Source organism: Pristis pectinata, chromosome 9 (assembly GCF_009764475.1).
Source record: "Pristis pectinata isolate sPriPec2 chromosome 9, sPriPec2.1.pri, whole genome shotgun sequence".
Taxonomy (NCBI): Eukaryota; Metazoa; Chordata; class Chondrichthyes; order Rhinopristiformes; family Pristidae; genus Pristis; species Pristis pectinata.
The window spans coordinates 54,215,908-54,230,520 of record NC_067413.1 but is presented as its reverse complement, the minus strand read 5'-3'; the positions used below and the strand labels follow the sequence as shown (position 1 = coordinate 54,230,520).

General features: G+C 38.3%; 1 protein-coding gene across 6 annotated transcripts in view; it reads left to right on the top strand.

The window, feature by feature from the left end:
- The window catches only part of itprid1 (ITPR interacting domain containing 1), a 130,808-nt gene that overhangs the window by 71,210 nt on the left and 44,985 nt on the right, over positions 1–14,613 (top strand). For all 6 annotated transcript variants that reach the window (XM_052023956.1, XM_052023951.1, XM_052023952.1 and 3 more), the window contains 3 exons: positions 498–555; positions 5,317–5,387; positions 9,557–10,609. In XM_052023956.1, the coding sequence (XP_051879916.1) occupies positions 498–555; positions 5,317–5,387; positions 9,557–10,609 (1,182 nt within the window). The remainder of the gene's footprint in view (positions 1–497; positions 556–5,316; positions 5,388–9,556; positions 10,610–14,613) is intronic.

The following is a 14,613-nucleotide window of genomic DNA, read 5'->3' as shown; positions in this document are numbered from 1 at the left end:
GGGACAACCATTTACTCCCACTCTCTGGCTTCTCCCACTAAGCCAATGTTGAATCCAATTGGTTACTTCATCCTGAATGCCAAGTGTCTTAACTTTCTGGAGCAGCATCCCATGCAGGATAAAAACAGAAAATGCTCAAAGTACTCAACGGGTGTTACAGCATCTCTGGAGAGAGAAGCAGAGTTAATGTTCTAAGTTATGATATTATGAAACATCAATTCTTTTTCTCTCTCCACAGATGCTGCCATACATGCTGAATATTTCTAGTATTTTCTGTTTTTATGTCAGTTTAATATTTCACCTGAAAGATGCATCACTGCTAGGACAGTTCCTCAGTACAGTATTTGGAGAAACATTCTGTGTGATTGTAATGCCATTTCTTACTCTGTTCGATCATTTATCAATTGTTTTGTCAACTGTGTAAACTGACAATATAACTATTGAAAATTTGAGGGGAAAAAAGCAAACTAAATGAAGTAATTTGTTTTGTGTCTTAGATGCAGAGTTTTGATGAGGATTGTTCTCCAAGAATGACTGCCAACAAAAACTGTTCAGGTAAATGTATGTCTTAATCACACAACATTGAACACAGGAGGAAAAAGTCTCATAGGCACAATGGAGAATGAAATTATTGTTAGTTTTCTTAACAATGCATTTACATATCATTTAATTACAGACTTTTAATACATTTCAATTTTATGATTCCTTACATAGCATTTTCAGTATGAAGCTGTCAGTACTTATTACAGTTGCCTTCCCTCTTGAACCCTACAGTTATTCTTTTGAAGCTATGATAAATGATGTGCATATCTGTTTTCTATTTATCCCTTGCTGTCAGGCTTCTTGCCCACGGACTTCCTAATTCACCAACCTCAAGAAGGGCAAGAATGTGAGAAAGAATCAGGCCCTCTATCTAAATAATTCTTACGGCTATCCAGGACAGATGCTATGCATTGCTATTCCTTTGGCTTTTTCTAAAATGTATCTGTTGCCTTCATTTTAAAAGAAAAAGGTGAATTAGCCTTTTAGGCTTGATAACTATACAAAAAAAAATTCAGGAAACAACAGGAAAGGGAAGTGAGGAAAAGTTGCAATATAAGGATACAATATTAACCTAAATTAACCTACTAGTGAGAATTACTTTTTAAAATAAGAAAAACTATTGCCTAAGGCAGTTTTAGCTGATGCGTGCAATGTATGAATCCCTGTGAAGCACTGAAAATGCAGAGAGCAGTAGGTGTAGCTGGTTTATTTGAGGTTCTTCTCAGGTCATGCACATAAGCGTGATAACATACACGTGATCAAGTGAATCATGCACATTTACAAATGCTGTGGTATGCACAATAACCATTGAGAAAGTAGCCTTAATTACCTGATATCAGTGCTGTTTACACCTGATTAGTTATGAATTGAGGGTGGGGTAGGGCATTGAGCTTTCTGGGCATCATTAGTATCATCAGGAAAGTAAATAATTTATTGAAAAACTAAGGATACATCCTCATGATTCTATTATGAGTAGTGGTAAAAATGCCTGGAAATTTTATGAGCCTTTGTTGACAAATCTTGCCCACCTCTTACAGAGACATATCCACATTCTCAACCAACAGATTAACAATGAGAATTATAGTAACTGACTCAATGAAATGGAACCGGTGAAATGGGCAACCACATAGCAGATGAAATTCAGAAAAATAAGAAGCGATGCATTTTAGAAGAAAGAATATAACTTGATAAATTAATATGGCTGTTACAAAGATAGATGAGATGTTGAATCGAATGAATACAGAATTCGACTGAAATTTGACTTTCAAAAATGAAAAGAAAGAAATGCATCAGAAGTTTAATGCAAAAATCTAGAAGAGAAATATTTTGATCTTGTCTGCATGGGATTTTAATTGAAGTGGAATCAGATTTGGCTAACTAATTTGCTTGCAGGGATCGGTTGTTTATTTGAAGGCTACAACAAAGCTCTCTGCATTTCAACGATCACTCTAGTTTTCTAGTTTTAATTCCAGGTAACCAGTTTTCTCAGGGCTCTAGGAACTAGGTAGTTCAAAAAGGCTAATTCTGTGAGGAGAGCAGACATGTCCTCCAGCCACAACAAACTAACAAGTCTAGTGACCTGTTTCCTTCTCCCCATTATAGACACTCTGAGAACCAGCGGGCTTTCCTGATGTCCATTAAACTACCCAACTGCTGTCTACTCCTTCTGAGCATTATCACATTTTCTAGTCTCAAGCATCATATTTGGTCCAACACTGTCCACCATTAGGGCACTGATTATTTTAGTGCCTTCCCTTCAGGGAGGCTGAACAGGGGTACAAATGATCAATGGTAAAAACAGAAACCTTCTTGGGGTTGCAATCCAGCATTTCATTGATTGCCTGAGGTAGTACCCAACAACGTTGTTCTTGGGAGAACTTGGTCTAATTTTCTCTTCACTGCTGCAAAGTCTCCACAGATCAGGCTGCATCCTTGAAGAGTAGATCCAATTTAATTTCCAATCATTCAGCAATCAAAACTAGATGATGTAAGAGATCTAAGTTCATCAAATTAGTCAGCCAGGTAAATGAAGGAGGGGAAGCAGAAAAGGAAAAATCTGTAACAGGGATAATGATAGAAGTAATTTGATATAAGGAAAGTGGGCTAATAATGAAGGCAAAAGAAACTGTTGGGGCTGGAATCCTGGACAACATGCAGAATGCTGGAAGAACATACATGGAGGCAAAAGGTGTAAGCTGATGTTTCAGGTTGAGAATCCACCTTGGAGCTAATGCAGGGTCTCAACCTGAAATGTTGACTTGAATCTTTTGCCTGCACAGATGCTGCATGACCGACTGAATTCTTCCAGCATTCTGCTTTTTGGGCTAATAATGAGCATAGTGTCAAGCAAAAAACAGTAATAAGATTATTAATCCAATCTGGTGAACTGACTCAGCCCTGTCTGCAGATGATGTCCATGAAACTCAATGTCATCACTGCATTGATTATACTATTCATTATTGCTTATGAGGAAAATTTGACTATCTTGCCATGCAGTAATATGTTTCTATTCTAGTCTCTGACACCTCCTTGTACACCTTCATGTTTATCTCATTGCTCAGTAACTCATTTGCATTGCAAAGTTAATAGGTGACGTATTACTGAAAAGTCATGAGATAATTTGAATGCTTGGCTTGTGTGAGACAATACAGTAAACCCGGATGAAATGTAGGGTACCGTGAAATTTGAGCGTTAAAGCTTGAAACTTATCTGCAAGTTTATTGATTTTTTTCACACAGGGAATCAATCTGCTATCCATTGAGGCTTAAAAATGTCTCTACAAAATGAAACATGAATGGGAAATTTTATTGAAGTCAAAACCGTGGAGGGACTAAATTTTGTTTATACTGACTGTTGTAGTGGAGAGAATCACACACAATCTGTTCTCAGATCAAAGAGGAACATATTTATTCCATCACTCTTCCACCTAGTGGTCTTGTGCATGAAGTATTTCTTAAAGCGTTGGTTAACACGGGGATGATACTGGGAGACCGGACCATTATATCCAATAACTATGGAGGCTTTCTGGTATCTCTTGTCTTGTGCTCTTTGCATAAACTGGGCCTGACTTATTGGAGGGGTATAAATAGTCAAATTTAAGTCAAATCGAGTTTATTGTCATGTGCACAAGTATGGTGAGGAACAGGTACAATAAAATTTTTGCTTGCAGCAACATCACAGGCACATAGATACAAATGACACACAGAATATAAAATATACATAAATTATGCATTAAGTTATAACATACAGTGTGCCAAAAGACAGAACTGAAGACAAGTCCAAGGTAGTGCAAGAGGTGATCCGTGGTGTTCCATTGCTGAGGTAGGGTTAGGGTTGTGCAGGTAGGTTCAAGGATCTGATGGTTGTCGGAAAGTTCCTGAACCTGGTGGTGTGGGACTTCAGGCTTCTGTACCTCCAGCCTGACAGTAGCAGCGAGGAGAGGGCATGACCTGGATGGTGGGGATCCTTGATGATAGATGCTGCCTTCTTGAGGTAACACCTCCTGTAGATGCTGTCAGTGGTGAAGGGGGCTGTGCCTGTGTTGGACCGGGCTGTGTCCACTACTCTCTGCAGCTTCTTGTTTCTTGCATATGTGTTGGAACTGCTGTGATGTAATCAGTCAGGATGCTTTCAACAGTGCACTGGTAGAAATTAGTTTGAATATTTGGTGACATGCCAAATATCCTTAAGCTCTGAAGAAAGTAGAGGTGCTGACGTGCCTTCTTTGTGATTGCATCCATGTGCTGGGCCCAGGATGGGTCATCCGAGATGTTAACACCCAGGAATTTGAAGGTGCTTACTCTCTCCACCTCTGACCCATCCAATAGGTTTTTACTGCAAAGGCCAATATTTTAATAAATGCAACTATGGAGAAATATCACAAGACGATTTAAGACTGACATTTAAGGAAGTAAGTTATTTGTACTTAGATTCATAATGTGATATCTAAAACAAAGGTAATTTCAGCATATGTGAGACTAATGCTTGCAATCTGTGAGTAAAATTAAAATTTCATTCCATAATTATGTCTGACATTTAGAAATTGTATTTGATTTTTTCCATGCATGATTCAGCAGATATTCAGACATTGAAGAGACCTGCTCTCAGTAGCTGCAACTGAAGAGTATGAATGGGTTTCCTAATTACTCACTTCCCTGCATGCTATTTAATGAATCATGCAGTAGGACACCCATAACTCTTTGTCTCTCAGAGCCATGCAATCTTTCACCATTCAGATAATATGCTTTGTTATTTTTTCCTGCCAAAGTGGACAATTTTATGTTTTCCTACAATATACTTCCTTTGCCAGATTTTTGCCCACTCACAAAACTATCTATTTCCTTAATGGGTGGTTGATGGTTGGTGTGGACTCCAGTTGTCTGAAGGGCCTGTTTTCTTGCTGTATCTCTCTATGACTGCATGATTCGGTAGAGCCTCCTTAAAGTTCTTTTCACAACTTACATTCTTACCTTTTTTGTTAAAGATGCCAGGTGATCTGAATATCAGTAGAGTTTTCCTAGTGCGCTGGCCACCATTTAGCTCACAATTCCCATTATCATTACAAGACTGCATGATACACAATTTTGGGTGAAAACTGACCTCTGTGTTTTTCAAGTTGACAACAGTGGTTGCACATGAAAAAACAGTGTTTCAAGGTGCATTGTTGTCAGCATCTGAAGGAAATGAATGGTGCTATATGAATAGTCATTTTTATTGTTATAGTATTGTTGGATGAGTATCATGCTATGCTGAACATGTATCTCTTCCTCACAGATGTGAAAAGAGAAAATAGTTATCAGTCGGATAGCAGTGGATTTCTGGAGGAGCCAGTCATTCCATCACAGGTAGATAAATCCATTTTAGATAACTAAATTTTAGACTATATAAGCAATAAGCCATTTCTAATATAGAGGGAAACTAGAATCTTTATGTAACCTTGGTTCTGCTGCTTCACTTGATATCACAAGAAATTTGCTGCAAGTAAGTTTTTCATTGCAGCTGTGCATACATTACTTATGATTATGACAATAAACTTGACTCTGATTTTGACTTTAAATATTCTTACCGAACAACAAGAGGAAAGCGTGATTTTTCTCCCATGATAATAAAGTGCAATGTTTGCTGGAAAATGTTGTATTTAACTTCTGGGTCCTTTATTATGATGCCAATGATATATAAGCTAAGTGCCTCAAGAACCACAGAAATTCCAAATAGGTTATTATAAAGTGCTGTTGGTTCATTGATCAGTCCCAAAATGAGTAATAATTTATCCTGAAGTCAGTGAAAATCAGAATTGGGACAGATTATAGAATTTATCTGCTGATATCCCAGTCTACTCTATTGCATATAGTTTAAATCCTAAAAATTCAATTGTTGAGTGCAACATTTATCATAGGATGATAGAATCGTGTGGCACAGAAATGGGCCCTTTCATTCCACTTTGTTCATACTAACCATGATACCTATCTACAGTAATCACATTTGCCTGTATTAGACTCATATCCCTCTATGCATTCCCTATCTAAGTACCTGTCCAAATGCCTTTTAAATTTTATAACTGTATCTGCCTTCTCTACTTCCTCTAGCAGCTTGTTCCATATTCCCAGCACTCTCTGTATGGAAAACATGCCTCTCAGTTCTCCTTTAAATTTCTCCCCCTCACCTTAAACCTGTGCATTCTAGTTCTAGACTCTCCTTCCCAAAGAAAAATACTCTATCTATCCTATCTATGCCCCTCATGATTTTATAAACCTCTGGTGGGCCATCCTTCAGCCTCATGTGTTCAAGTGAGAATGAACCCAGCCTACCAATCTCTCTTTATAATTACAGTCCTCCATTCAAGGCAACATCCTGGTGAATCTCTTCTGCACTTTCTCTATTGCTACCACATCCCTCCTGTAGAATGATGACAGAACTATGCTTCATACTCCAAACATGGCCCAACTATTGTTTTGTACAGCTGCAACATGCTGTCTCAACTCCTATGCTCAGTGCCTCGGCCTATGAAGGCAAGCATACCGGATGCCTTCTTTATCATCCTGTCCACCTATGTAGCCACTTTTGAGGAACTATGGACTTGGACCCCAAGGTCCCTCTGTACCCCTAAGGTGCTTACCATCTACTCTATATATCCTAACAAAATTTAACTTCCCAAATGGCATTACCTTGCACTTGCTGGGATTAAATTCCATCTGTCACCAGTCCGCCCAACTTTCTGGCTGATCTGTGATCAACCTTCTTACTATCTACAATTCCAGCAATTATCAAGTTATCTGTAAACTTACTAATCATACCACCTACATTCTCATCCAAGTTATTTATATATATTACCAACAACACTGATCCCTGTGGTATACCACTTGTTACAGACCTCCAGTCAGAAAAACATCCATTCACCACTACCCTCTGCCTCTTATTACCAAGACAATCCTGGATCTAGTTTAACAACATACCTTGGCTCCCTTGTGTCTTAACCATCTGGACCAGCCTCCCATGCAGGACCTTGTCAAAAGTATTACTGAAGTTCATGTAAACCACATCTACTGCACTACCTTCATCATTTTTTTTTAGTTATCTCCTCAAAAAAACATCAGTCAGATTTTTGAGGCATGATCTCCCCTGTGTAGAATCACACTGACTCCTCTCAATCAGTTCCTGCCTTTTCAAGTGAACATAAATCCTGTCCCTCTGAAGCTTCTTCAATGACTTCCCTACCACTGGCCTGTAATTTCCAGGCTTATCCCTACTGCACTCTTTGAATAACAGGACAGCAATAGCAATCCTCCAATCTTCTGGTCCTTCCCCCATGGCTAACAAAGATGTCAAAGTCTCCATCAGAGCCCCAGCAGTCTCCTCCCTTGCTTCCTTTAGTATCTTGAGATAGATCCCATCAGGCCTTGGGGATTTATTCATCCTTATGTACTCCAATATTTCTAAAGGTTCTTCCTTCCTGATACAGAAATGCTCCAGACTATCAGCATACCCCTCCCTTAACTCTTCAGCCTTCACATTCTTTTCCCTGGTGAATACCAATGGAAAGTATACATTTAGGATCTCACACATATCTCCTATCTCCAAACGTAGATTATCCCCTTTGGTCTGTGAGGAAAGCTGCTTTTTCTTAGCTACAGTCTTGCTTCTAAAATGTTCTAAAAGTTTTTAAGATTCTCCTTAATCCTACTTGCCAAGGTCATTTCCCTCCCAATTTCTTTCTTACATCCCCAATAAACTTCAAAGGACTCATTTGATACCAATTTCCTATACCTGACATACACTTGCTTCTTTTTCCTCATCAAACCTTCAATATCCTTTGTTAACCAAAGGTCTTACCATCTTTGCTTTGTACCCTTGCAGGGACCTGCTGACTCTGAACTCTTACTATCTCACTTTTCAGGTACTTCCCACTTATTGGATGTTGTTTTCCCTTCCAGCAGCTGCTCCTAATCTAGTTCCACTGGGTCTTGTCTCACACTATTGAAATCCGCCATTTATGTAAATGCAATATCTGCACTGGTTGTGACTAGCCTCATTGATCGTAAAATTTCATGACTTTGCTTCCAAGTCCTTTGTGCCTATAACATGTACAGAGGTGCAGAACATTACACAGAGATGCAGGACATACCCAGAAGCAAACAAAAGTTTGTAAGACACATCTGGACCCCATTTCTACAAAACTCATTCGCACAGGAAAGGCCATTAAAGTGGACGGCCACTTATGCAAGTGTGTGACTTTGCATTGAATATGAAATTCCTTCTTCATTGTTATTTAAAGGATACCTAACTAAGTAGATGTTAGTATATGGAGTTTAGTATCGGGCATAAGCTGCAGGTAGGTGACCTAAGTTAAAACTTTTGGCATGGCTCTTCTTTGGGGTCCCAAGTTGCCCACCCACCAAACCTTGACAGATGATAGCTACCCATTCCTCACCTGATGCAATGACTTGTCTCTCCCATTGTCTTCCATCTCCTTGTTCCTGCCCACCAGGTTTTGTGACCCAACATACAACTGATCTATTTCCTCCACTTGTTCTGCCTTTTTGCACGGTGGAGATCCTGGAAACATTAGAAAGTTGCAGTGGCAGACACTCTTACAAAATGTGTGGGCCCATCACATACTGCACGTTAAATGTGTCTTTTCCAGCACCATAGAACTTCTTTACCAAAATCTATCCTTGCATGTAACCAAGTTTCATAAGACAAAAGTATAGAGTATGTCAGGAATTTTAGAATTGCTATTTAAAACATTAAGGGGTATACAGTATATACTAAAAGAAACAGCTTAAGGTGAAAGACAGAAAGCTTGTTTTTTATACCCCTATTGTCATTCCCTGTGTAAGCTTACCACACTGTTAATCACTTCATTCTGCCAATGTAGCTTCACAGTCAATTGCAATAAAATTCTTCATCTCCAATCCCGTCTCCCAAGTTGCTGACTATTTTTGTTTACTTGTTGATAAATAGTGTAACATAAAGTATTCTCCAGAAATATCTTCACAATGCATAACCTTACCCACTTCAGGTGAAGGCTACCCTGGCCTTGACTTAAAAAAAAACAGAAAATAGTGGAGACAGTCAGCAGCTCTGGCAGCATCTGTGGAGAAGAAAGGTATTTAAGGTAGATGATCTTGATCTTGACCTCAGTCATATGTGACTTTTGTGCAAATTGTCTGCTACAGTCTGATACATTCAAAATTAATTCCTCATTTATATCCCACCATTGGAGACCCTGAGCTAGTGAAACCTGCCACAGAGACCATTCCTTTTTAACTGGTAGAAAAATGCAGAGAAACCTTTGAGCTGAGCTTATTAAATGATCATACTGGCAACTTAGACTTTTGAAAATAACAGAGCTACAGGTGTTTGAAATCTGAAACAAAACAAAAAACACTGGACTCACCTCAGTTACTGCCCAACCTGCTGAGGGTTTCCAGTGTTTTCTGTTGCAAACTTTTCAACTTCTGTTGCAGTAAAAACAAACACATGGTTCCTCAACTGTCCATTTGAACATTTTCAGATTCTGCATGCATTCAACACTGTTGGTTGTGACAGCGTTAACAGCCAAGCCCCCTTACAAGAAAGCAAGCAATGGCCTGTCCAGATCAAGGATCCAGGACAAGAAACACGTAACATTACTGATCAAACCTCGGCCCCTGTGTCTGTTGACAGTGATCAAACAAAGTGTTCAGAAGCATATACAGAACTGCAAGTTTCAGAAGGAGAGAAAAAAATTAATGTGGAAAATCTTGACCACCACCTTCATGCCTTTGGTGATCAGCAGAGGATAACAGTTCCCTGTGTTGATAAAGTCACAGGGGAGAAAAGTGAATTAAGTGACAATAATAGACATTTGCCCATAGCATCTTTAAAGGCCACACAGCATGATTCCGTTGCTGATGAAAGTTTCTGGGAGAATAACCAGATCAAGAAGGAAAATGGTGATGTAGATAATCAAAATAATGACACTGTAAACAGTATTGCAGTAAATGTGAACCATGTCCTTACAACCCAGCAGGAGTCCAGCCTTCATCTACAGCACCCTACTGCTTTAAGCAAACTAGTGACCATCCAAATTCCTCAAGAAATCTTGCAACAAAAAAATGTCACTGAGGTTCATTCTTTAGAACCAGCACCACTTTTATTTCAATCAAATGAAGACCTTTCCAAACACTCTGTATTTAAAGAAAGTGGCAAGATGAGGGATGCTTCAGTGCAGACGGAAAACAACACTGAGAAGTTCACCATTAAAACAAGTCAATGTGACCAAGATAGAAACCTCCCTCTACCTGTACCTGAATTTCAATCTGGCAGACAATTTACAAAATCAGTTTCAGTGGATACTGGACTACATATTGTTGAGCAGAATACTCAGAAACTAACTGATTTCACTCCAGCCCACTGCCTTTGCTGCCACCACTGTCATTGTTTCCAACATCATTGTTCATCAACATGGCTCAAAGCTAACAATATGGAATGTCCATCCAAGACTGCTGTCTCACACTCAGAGCCACAGCTGATCAAGACCTTGCAGCAACTACAACAAACCGCAAGAGTTATCTCTGGGTCTCCGGTGAGTGTCATGAATGCAACAATTAAAAGAAAACTAACCTATAATTTTCATAAGGATCTATCCTTTTCTTTTATCTATTTACCTTGTGGGAAGAATGTCTCAGCTATGCATTAGTGATGTTTCAGAAGAGATGAGGACCAATCCCACCATGCATCCTCTGATGAAATGTCATTGAAACAGGCTCAAGTGGTATTACCTTGTCCATTACACCTTGGATTTTGTGAAAATCAATGTTTGTGTTTGGTCATTTTGCAGAGACTTGTAACCCTTATCCTTCTGCATTTAAAAAAAAATTAAATTAGTATCTTTTTCCTAGGGTTGAAATGTCTTTCTTTCTTTTTACAATATTTTTATTAATTCAACAAAAAAAGTAGAGTACATGCATCAAAGAGAGGATAAAAATACTACTGAATACATTGTGTTAACTCGTACTTGAGATCACAATACTCTAAATTAATAATCACGTGATAATTAGTTAATGAAGAAGAAATTGGAATAATTTTATTATAAAAAAATCTACACCCTCTACAAGAAAATGGAGCTGTTTGGTAAAAAAAAGACAAGGAAAGACCCTTGAGACATAACAATATCAGCCAATACCTGTACTTTAGTCACCAAATCAAAGGTTTTGAAAATAATTCAGAAAAGTTCCCCACAGGGTTTGAAAGTCTAAGTCAGATTCAAGAATTGAACAATGGATCTTCTCTAGATTCAGGTATGACATAACATCCCGTAACCATTGAGCATGAGTAGGCAGAGTAACTTGCTTCCATTTAAGCAACACAGCCCTCCTGGCTGTAAGAGAAATAAAAGCCAGAATGTGTAGATCAGAAGCCTCCAAGGTTATATCTCTTTCTCCGGAGGGGGGGTGGGTTTCTTCCTGGGAAGCTGTTCTGGGCTTTCAGCCAAAGCTGTTGTTTAGTTACCTTATCCGGAACTCCACAGTTTGTTTTGAATTTACATTCCAGTATGGTTTGTTCATTATTCTGTTTTCACTTACATTTAGACAATATTATAATGGATCGAGTTATTAATTTACTTAGTTTCAACGTGAAAGGGTTAAAACACCCTGTAAAGCAAAATAAAATTTTTGCCTATATTAAAAAACTCAAAGCCTCTATTATCTTCTTACAAGAAACTCATGTACGTAACTGCGATATTTCACGTTTTTTTAATCAATGGAATGGGTTCCAATTTCATTCCTCTTTTCAAGCAAATCTAGGGGGTCTCAATTTTTATAGATAAGACAGTTTCATTTGATCAACATAAGGTCATAACTGATACTAATGGTCATTTTGTTATAGTAACATGGAAAATAGATAATAGACCAATGGTACTAGCTAATATTTATGCTCCAAATACGGATGACCCAGGATTTTTTGAATGATTTTTTGCACTTCTGCCAGATTTGAATCTTTACACTCTGGTGTTAGGAAGAGACTTTAATTGCTGGTTAGATTCAAAACTAGATAGGTCATCTACTAAATCAGCTGCTCCTAATAAATCATTTCTTCAATCGTTTTTAATGAAATCTGGTGTCACTGATGCCTGGCGCTTTTTACGTCCAGAAGATAGGGAATATTTGTTTTTTTTTCTCATGTTCACCATACATATTCCAGGATAGACTATTTTTTTATTGATAACCAAATGATTCCATTAGTCTGATCCTGTGAGTAGAAAGAGATTGCTCTTTCAGATCATGTTCCTGTGCTTCTATCTTTAAATCTCCCTGGACTTCCTCAGACAAAGAGATTTTGGTGTTTTAACCTAACTTTGTTATCTGATAAAGACATTTTAAAATTTTTTGAGAAACAAATTACTCTTCTTTAAAGAGAATAAGTCAGAAGAGATTTCTGGTCTTATTGTATGGGACGCTTTTAAAGCCTTTATTAGAGGACAAATCCACATAAAAATGCATTTCACTGTGCGTTTCTAATAAAGATAAGATCTTAGAGAAGATATGGTAAGCGTGAGGAAAAAAGCTAACAGAGAGAGAGTCAATCTAGTTAATCAGTTGAAACTATTAGATCAAAAATACGCTTTGGATCCAGATCCGGCTTTATATAAAAGGCAAGTTGAGATTAAAACTAAATATGATCTTCTTTTAACATATCCAATTGAAAGTCAATTTTTAAAAGAAATGTCTAATTACTAGAGGACATGCATTTAAGGTGTGAGACGTAAAGTTCAAAGGAGATGTGCAGGGCAAGTTTTTTACACAGAGAGTGGTGGGAGCCTGGAATGTACTGCTAGGGGTGGTGGTGGAGACAAATATAACAGAGGTGTTTAAGAGGCTCTTAGATAGGCATGTGAATGTACAGAGAATTGAGGGATAAGGACCATGTGCAGGCAGAAAAGATTATTGCAGAGTTGTAGAGTCGTATAGCATGGAAACAGGCCCTTTGTACCAAGATGTAATTAGGCATCATTAGCTTAATCAATTCGGCACAATATTGTGGGCCGGAGGGCCTGTTCCTGTGCTATACTGTTCTGTGTTCTACATTGACCTTCAGCTGGACTGAAAGAGTAGAATAGAGGAAGCTAGCTGTCTCCTTTCAAATTTTTCAGTCCAGATGAAGGATCTCAACCTGAAATGTTGACCATCCATTTCCCTCTACGCATGCTGCCTGACCCATTGGATTCCTCCAGCAGCTTTTTTTTGCTCCATTTTGTACATTACAGTGTTCTTATAAGTATAAGATGAAACCACTATGAGTACACTTCTAAAGTACCAAAATGATAGTGATTTGCTTGGGGACATCCTGAAGTAATGAAATTACAGGGTGATGCTGAAGAAATCAAATGCAGGTTCGGTGACTGTTTTGCAGAACACTCCATTCAGTGAGCAAGGGTGACCTAGCCTTCCAGTTGCTTGTCACTTTACTTTTCCATCCCACCCTTATTGAATTTTAAGCAATTGTGTTTAAAGGCAGTCTGATTTATGGAAATCAGCAAAACCTTTGGGCAACAAATTGTGGCATTACTTTAATCCATGGCTACAATCGTGTGCTGTAGAGATTGATTTCCTTCATCCACCTAAATATGTTGAATAAAATCTTTCAAAAGAAGTAGTATGTTTGAGTGTCCCTGTTGACTTGAATGTAGCTTGGCTTGGTAGTTGCTGCAGTGGAACATGTGTACAGTGTATATCATGGCTGATTGAGTGAAATAGCTGTCCTCCATAAACAGTTCAATATACCAGACAGAATATCTTTGAGGAATGCAATAATTTGAGCGGATATTATGAGTAAATTTGGAAAAAAACAAACAAAATGTAAGATTCAATTTTGCTGGGAGCTTCTCTTTTGTGTGCTGATGCTTTGACACGTGAACCTGTACAATTCAATGACTACAAATTACTCCTGCTTTATCCAGTCTGAACATGTCAAATTCCTCTCTCTCCTGTTAATGCCCCTTTTGAAATTACAGGGAAAGAAAGTTGGAAGAACCTTACCTAACATTTGCAAAATGACTTTGCCAGCGGTGAATTTCACATTGTTCAGCTTGTTGAATAATGAAGAACACAAGAAAACACAAGAAAATAGGGGCAGAGTAGGCTAATACGTTCATGTCTAATGCGCCCAGCCTTCAGCTCCTCTCTTGTGGCAGTTTCACCTAGACCTCAATATCTCAGAGAATGCTGGAAATATTCAGCCGATCAGGCAGCATTTGTGAGAGAAATACTCAATTAATGTTATAGGTGAATGACCTTCGATCAAAACTGGTCATTTATGATACTAACAGGAAAGGCTTGTTTTCAAATATGTATATTCTCTTCATCTATGACAGGTGCATCTATCACTGAAAAAGCCCCTAATTGTAACAGAGGCTGGGCAACTCAAAGTCTGTTTACTATAGAGGACATGAAATCTCAGGAAGTTCTGGGACTAATGTTAGCTCCCAATGTGCTGGCCATTTCCAACATTCTTTCCATAGTTTCAGTAAATTGCAACAGCTCTGACCTTCACTTGACAGTTTTTACATGTGTCTTTCTTTCTTTTCCC